The sequence below is a fragment of the Rhinolophus hipposideros genome (assembly GCF_964194185.1).
Source record: "Rhinolophus hipposideros genome assembly, chromosome: 12".
Lineage (NCBI taxonomy): Eukaryota > Metazoa > Chordata > Mammalia > Chiroptera > Rhinolophidae > Rhinolophus > Rhinolophus hipposideros.
Genome location: NC_138058.1, coordinates 45,390,272 through 45,397,698, shown reverse-complemented (window position 1 = coordinate 45,397,698; position 7,427 = coordinate 45,390,272). Strand labels below are relative to the sequence as shown.

At 46.3% G+C, this 7,427-nt stretch overlaps 1 protein-coding gene across 1 annotated transcript; it reads left to right on the top strand.

Annotated features, from left to right (window-relative positions):
- Positions 1-1,926: 1,926 nt before the first annotated feature.
- Positions 1,927-6,431, top strand: TMEM247 (transmembrane protein 247; the record flags this gene model as incomplete). Its single annotated transcript, XM_081068847.1, has 3 exons — positions 1,927-2,043; positions 2,761-3,090; positions 6,192-6,431. 3 exons carry the CDS (start codon positions 1,927-1,929, stop codon positions 6,429-6,431), a joined length of 687 nt encoding a protein of 228 aa, XP_080924973.1.
- Positions 6,432-7,427: the final 996 nt, after the last annotated feature.

Here is a 7,427-nt window from a genome sequence, read left to right as displayed (position 1 = left end):
TGAATTAATGCAGTTTCTTGGAGGTCAGCCTCCTAGGGAAAGGGCAGGGTGGCAAAGGGCAGAGAGCAGGAATAGAGAGCAAATGGATAATAATTTTCAGGCAAGACTTTGCTCATGCTGATCCTTCCATCTTGCCCAAATCTCACCTAACCTTCATGTCACCTCATCCACCAAACGTCCCCCCTGTTGTTCTAACCATATCAGCACTGACCTTCTTGACTATAATGATAGATTACCTTTTGGGCCCCAACTCTTCACCCCGCCCCAATTCCACATCCACTAAAGGGGCAGAGTACATTTCACCATCCTTTGATTTCCCTTGTGGTGGCCATTAAACATCTTACATTACTAGCCAAAGCCAATAGTATAAGATGGAGGTGATGGTGTGCCAGTTCCAAGACCTCTTCTGCTACTTCCATTGCCACGAAAAAGCATGCCCAGGCCATCCCACTGTTCCCAAGAAGAAAATGAGGGACATGTGGAACAAAGTTGCCTTGGCTAAGACCCCTAATTAAGCCCAGACACCTCACAGTTCTGGAGGTTAGATGTCCACAATCAAGGTGTCGGCAGGGCTGGTTCCTTCTGAAGGCTGTGAGGGAGAATCTGTTCCAGGCCCGTGATGGTTAGTGGGTCAACTTGACTGTGCCATAGATAGCTGCGTGGAGGCCCAGTTATCTGGTTAGACATTATTTCTTAGTGTGTCTGTGAGGGTTTTTCTGGAAGAGATTAGTATTTGAATTGGTGGGCTGAGTAAGGCTGATTTCCCTACCCAGGGTAGATGAGCATCTTCTACTCTTTTGAGGGCCTTCCTAGGACAAAAGGTGGAGGAAGGTTGAATTGGTTCTCTCTGCCTGCCTGCTTGAACTGAGATATCTGTCTTCTTCTGGTCTTGGGCTGGAACTTACATCAGCAGCTCTTCTGCTTACTATGTTTCTCCGAAAATAAGACCTAACTGGAAAATAAGCCCTAGCATGATTTTTCAGGATGCTCGTAATATAAAATAAGCCCTAAGGCATCTTTTGGAGCAAAAATTAATGTAAGACCCAGTCTTATTTTCGGGGAAATACAGAAGGGCTTATTTTATATTACGAGCATCCTGAAAAATCATGCTAGGGCTTGTTTTCTGCTTAAGTCTTATTTTCGGGGAAACCCGGTATGAGGCCTTCAGAATCAGACTGGAATTTTCCTGAATCTCCCATTTGCAGATAGCAGAATATGCTACTTCTCAGCCTCCATAATAAATCGTGTGTGTGTGTGTGTGTGTGTGTGTGTGTGTGTGTGTAGATAGACAGATATATCCTACTGGTTCTGTTTCTCTGGAAAACCCTGACTCATACAAGGCCTCTCTCCTTGGTTTACAGATGGCCATTTTCCCCCTTATCTTCCTTCTATGCATGCCTGTGTCTAAATTTCCTCTTCTTATAAGGACATCAGTTATATTGGATTAGGAACTACCTTAATGACTTCATTTTAACTTAATCACCCCTGTAAAGACCCTATCTCTAAATAAGGTTACATTCTGAGTTACTGGGGGTAGGACTTCGATATATAAATGGAGGGGGGTACACACAATTCAGCCAATAACAGGGTGTGTGGAGCTAATTGTGACTCATCCAAATACAGTCGGCATTTAAACGTGGACCCCAAGGGAGTAGATTTCAAATGATGGAATTCTGGACTTCGAGTGTTGGAATTCTAGTTTTCAAAGCAGTCACTAGGGGTGGCAAAGGCCCAGCCTGCGGTTCTCAATAGCGGCACCTCAAAGGTATCACATCCTCTGCCAAAGGGTCCCTAGCAACTGGTAGAATGTGGGTTATTATGAGGACAGGGGATTGTGATGAAGGCGGGCTGTGGAATCTGATGAGGCTAAATGTCAGTGCCTCTAAAGATGTCCTCTGACCCCAGTTGGCAGCGTTGTGGCTCTGGATGGCAACAGAGGAAAGGGAGATGATGGAAGCTCGGGGGGCGGGAGAAAGGTGCCCAAACTTCCCCAAGATGGTGCCTGATGACCCCATGTCTGAAGGGAAGCCAAGGGCTGCTTTGGTAAGGAGAATGCCTCCTCTCACTGCCGAAGCCTGTTCCCACAGGGGGAGGGAGAGTACTGTGGGGACAGGTGACAGTAGGTGAGTGCTATGAGGTTCCAGAGAGCTGCTAAGAAGAGCAGGTGACGTGGACCCCCTCCTCACAACTGGCACCCAGCTGTAACCAGGGAGCCCATCATAAGATTGTGAAGTCACTTGAAGCTAGCTTTGGTCTTTCCCATCTACTTCCCCTTCTGGGGCCATTTCCTCTCTCTGGATAGGACACAGCTCCCTCCGTAGTCCTTTTATTGATTCCTATATATTTAGGTTCTCTGTACACAGACCCTGGTTTCTTCCTCCCATTGTAGCCCCTAGAGGACTGGGTATCTAACTCTTCTCAAAGTTAGGTAGAGTTGGGAGAAGGGAAGTTACCTCCATGGTGATTTAAAAATCACCAGAAAAATAGCCTTGTATCTCATCTCCTCAATGACTCCTCTTGCAACGTTAGGGTACCATTCCTTTGTGTCAGTTTGTCCACTTCTTTTTCCTAACTCTGAGGTCCTGATAACTCCATGTTAGTGCGTTTCTAATAAGAACTCAGATCTTTACAACTCACAACATTCTTTGAAACACCTGAATTCATTGTGGCTTAGAGCAATGGGAGTGCCGTGGGGTGGGAGTAGGGGTGGAGGACAGTCCCATACTCACCATCCCTCGACGTCCCCCTTCCCAGCCCCAGGAAGCAGAGTCCCCTCATCCAGACTCCTCCTATGACTACCTGGAGGAGACAGAAACTTGTGACGACAGAGGCTGCCCAGGGCCACCTATGTCACTGTCCCCCAAAGGCGGCCCCACCACCAAGGGACAGGCGGGTGATGGACCAGAGCTTGCAGTGCCATCCTGGGCCCCGGGGACCCAAGGGACTGACTGTAAGGCCGAGATAGAGCTGGAGAAGGTGCGCATGGAGTTTGAGCTCACACGGCTCAGGTACCAACATGAGGAGAATGAGCGCCAACGGCAGCATGAGGAGATGATGGAGCAGCTGCAGCAGAAGGGGACGCCCCGCCTGGTAGGTGACAGGGAGGGGGTGGGGGGAACTGACCAAGAGGCCTGCAGGTCCAGCCTCAAGGGCCAGGGGCTGATTCTGGGGATCAGGGACGCCTCTGTCCCTGACATGTCCAGAAGCCCACCCTACCTGCTTCACCGCTACAGCCTGCCCTGGATCCAGAGCTGGGCTACTCACTGCTTTAGAGCTTCTATGCTAAGCTGAAATTCACCTCTTTAAGGAGAGTTGGCCCTAGGAGGTGTTCCAGAACCACTTTGTCCACCCACCTGTCCATGGCTTTCCTTCTCGGGGAAAAGTCTTCAACGTTTCCACTGTGACTGGATTTCCACCACTCTCCATTCCTCTCTGCATTTCTTTTAAGAGATGTAATGCCTAACACTAGAACTCCCACCGCAGTCTGGCCAGTGGATTTTGATAAAAACACCACCTCCTCTGATCAGGGCTGCTTTTGCTCTGTTGGATCACTCTGCCTCATTGTCAACTAAAACTTAGACCTCTTTTGGCAAGAAATGGACCATTCTCACCTAATCTGTACTAAAAAGGGATAAGAATGCCTATTTAGGATTAAATGGGATGTTACGTGCTTAGTACTTGGGCCATCATAAGCACTGAATAACAAAAGATGCTATTGTTTAAAGCAATGTCATCTGGGCTTTAAAATCAGACAGTATTGGGCTAAAACCCTGGTTCTACCACGTATAAACGGTGTGACGTTGGACAAGTTACTAAATATCCTGGAGCCTCGGTTTGCTCATCTATAAGGTAATACCTACCTCATCGGGTCATCGTGAGTGTTAAATGAGAAAAGGCACAGAAGGCACTTTGCAATGAGCCTGGCACATTAGGTAAGCACTCAATAAACATTAGCTATTACCATTTTTATGTACTCATGCAATTCACTTCTTAACCCAAATGCAACAACTTATGTTCATCATTTTTTAATTTGATTGGAATGTAATGTATTAGCTATGCTTCCCAGCTCTGACTCATCCTCAATTCTGAGAAACTTGCCTCTGTCTTTGTCTAAGTCATTGCCATAACTGTTGAGGAGGATATGACTTAAGTAAATACCACAGAAAGATCTCCCTACAGGTTAGCTGTGTTCCATTAATCACCACCCTGGTGTTACATTTTATCCAGCTCACATTTCTCTTTGTTCAAAAAACTATCCTGAATCATACTGTCAGGGAAACCTGGTTTCCCTGAATTAAGATATTACACTACCAGTAGCATTTCTCCAATTGAATGGTCGATTGTTTTTAAGAAAATGGGATTGGTTTTACATGATCTGTTCTCAATGAATACATGCTGGCTTCTTAACAAGTATCTTTTATTTATTTATTTATTTTGGTCACAAAATACTCAATTATACACTGTTTTGCTGAGCCAAGTGAAGTTTATTGAACTGCGATTTCCAGAATCCATCTTTTTCCCCCTCTTTTTAAAAATCTAGAAAACATTTGCCAGTCTCTGAGATTCTTTCTCATTTCTTAATGTTTTTGACACCTCAAAAATAAGTTCCATTTCCAAACTTGTGGTTTTATTCTCAGTATTCTGGGATAAAATGTGTTACAAGTTGGAGCCTGGAACTATTGAAAGCACATATGGTGTGGTACTATGCCTTTGGTCAATGTGTCCTCCTAAACATATTGGTTTTCCATTTTCCGTTTGAAAATCTTTTTCCTTGCTAGATGAGTTGGAACCCCTTGGTATATAGTCCTATCTGCTCTTTGTCTTCTACTCAAAAGCTAGACCATTGAAAGTGTTTTGGGAAAAAAACGAAAGGTTTTACAGATGCATGTTTTGTCATCTAAATCATAAATATCATCTATCAGCATTTCAGACTGAAAACACATGCAGACCGCACAAGGTGGCAGGAAGTGAACAGACCCAGAGCCGTATGGGGTCTGCAGAGAGCCATTAGATCTGTCCTCCCTCTGGAACACCAGGTTTCTTCCTCTGGTCTTCCACCTCCCTTGCTATTCATTCTAGCATCGCTGGAGTTGTTTTCTGACCCTTCAGTTTTATTTAGTTGCCCTCACATTTCATGCACTTGTTTCAATAATGGTGTGCCCAAAACCCCTGTCTCTGGTAATAGTTTACAAAAGTGTTCTACTCTTTGTGTATTTACGGAAAGGTGGAGAGTTGACTTGATTTTTAAGCTTCTTCCCACTCTCTCTTTTTCTGGGTGGATCGGTGGATAGGTAAATTTCATCGTATTGAAAAATACATCTTGTGAGTAAGTTTCTAGCTGGTTTAGGGAATCACAGTCCCTGTCATCTGCCTGCTTACAAAAAACATGTGGCCTGATTTAAAAAGACATTTTAAAGAATAAACCATGGGTAGTATCTTCACTGCAGATCAAAATATTGTATCATCTTTTGCTTCACTTATATGTTGATGCTTTCTGCAGTTAAAATGGGCTCTGTCAAACCTCAATTACATAGGTTCTGGAAAGGAACAACACAGAGGCAGCGTCAGCCAGACAACTCAAGCTATTTTCCCCTATGCCCAAGTCTCTGAGAGTTCAAGGAGGCCCACCACCCATTTCTCACCACCTGTCTGCAGGAGAGACCAAATCCTGGGCTGAAGGACCATGTACTAACCCCATGTGACATGGGCCAGGACCAAGAGAATCAGAAGCAGTCATATGTGTCCAAGGGGCACCCCCTCATTGTGCCACTGTCCAGAAAACAAGCTTGAGTATCAGGGAAAACCATCCAGGGGACACTCCAGGACTTAGCCTCCCAATCTGGGATCTCAGAGTCAGAGAGAGACAGCACAGCCGTGAGCCTCAGAGGCTGGATGGAACGGCCAGAGAGAAAGGTGTTGGCCTGAGCCAGGAGGGACAAAAGTAGGCTCAAGAAGTAAAAGCTCATGAGTGCCCTCTACATGCCAGTGAGCTGACTAGGAATTTCTCATTTCTTGTCTCACTCACCCACCTCATAATCTTGTGAGGTGGGCGCTACTCCCCTTCCCTTAGGTGAGGAAGAAGACCTTCCAGTGGTTACAGTCAGGAAGGGACAAAAGCAGGGTTGAAGCGCAGCTCTGCCTGGCGCCCACGCCCCCGTTTTGCCAGCTCCACTCTCTTCTTTCCCCCACAGTTCTCGGGAGGCCTCCAGGACCTCCTGCTCCCCCAGAACCAGTTTGCCATGTTCCTGTCCTGCTTCGTCTTTATACACATAATCTATGTCACCAAGGAGATGACGATCTTTCTCTTCTCCAAGCACTACCTGTTCTGCATCGTGGCCATTTTGCTCTGTTTGATTAAAACTTTATGGTCATACTTCCAAGTGCCTTCACTCTGTCCATCACTGGGAACCTCCACGCTAAAGTGTGATTAAGACCTGACCCGAGTTAGCCCATGTCTCCCTGCCTCCTCCCTTCAGGGCGCCTCCTGCCTCCAGTCGTCAGAACTGGTTGTTAGGAAAGGATCTGCTGCCAGCCATTCACACCTCAGTGTGAAGTACCAGGTCCCAGCCTTGTACTGAGCCTGAGTTCCCACTGTGGATTAACATGCTTTATCCGCTAAGAGAAGGATTTCAGAAGTTAACAGTGAGGGAGGGATCTGGAGGGAAAAGGGGTTTAGAAAGCCTTTCCAGAATTACAGAACTCACGCCATGACCAGACCAGACTGGCTTGGGATCCATCACATCCACTCACTCGCATAGACTCTGAGGTGTGGGAAGCTGTGGTAGCCTTGGGGGTAGGCCCTCCAAAGATGTCCATGTCCCAATCACCAGGGCTTGTGACTATGTCAGCTTATGTGGCAAAGGAGACTTTGAGGTGTGATTAAATTAAGGACATTGAAATGGGAAGATGATGCTGAATTATTCAGGCTGAGCCCAACGTAATCACAAGGGTCCTTCTAAGAGGGAGACAGGAGACTGAGGATCAGATTAGGAGACGTAATCATGGAAACAGGGGTTGGAGTGATGTGGGTACATGAGCCAAGGAATGCAGGCAGTCTCCAGAAGCTAGAGAAGGCAAGACAATGGGTTCTCTCCTGGATCCTCCAGAAAGAATACAGCCCTGCCAACCCATTTTACATTTCCAACCTGCAGAAATGTAAAAATGATTTGGAGTTGCTTTAAGCCACTAGGTTTGTAGTCATGTGTCATAGCAGCAACACTAATGCAAGAAACTAATATAGGAGCCAACACTCCTCGAGCTCTTTCCAGCTCGGCAAACATGTCAAGATAGCGTCACCAGACCACTGGCAAAGGTCCATTTAGCACTAGGCCTGAGCAGGACTGTACACAGTCCATCCTGCAGGCTTGGAGCATGCCCTTGGCCCACATGCAATTTAAAAAAAAAAGACACTGAAGCTCCAGGGAGCC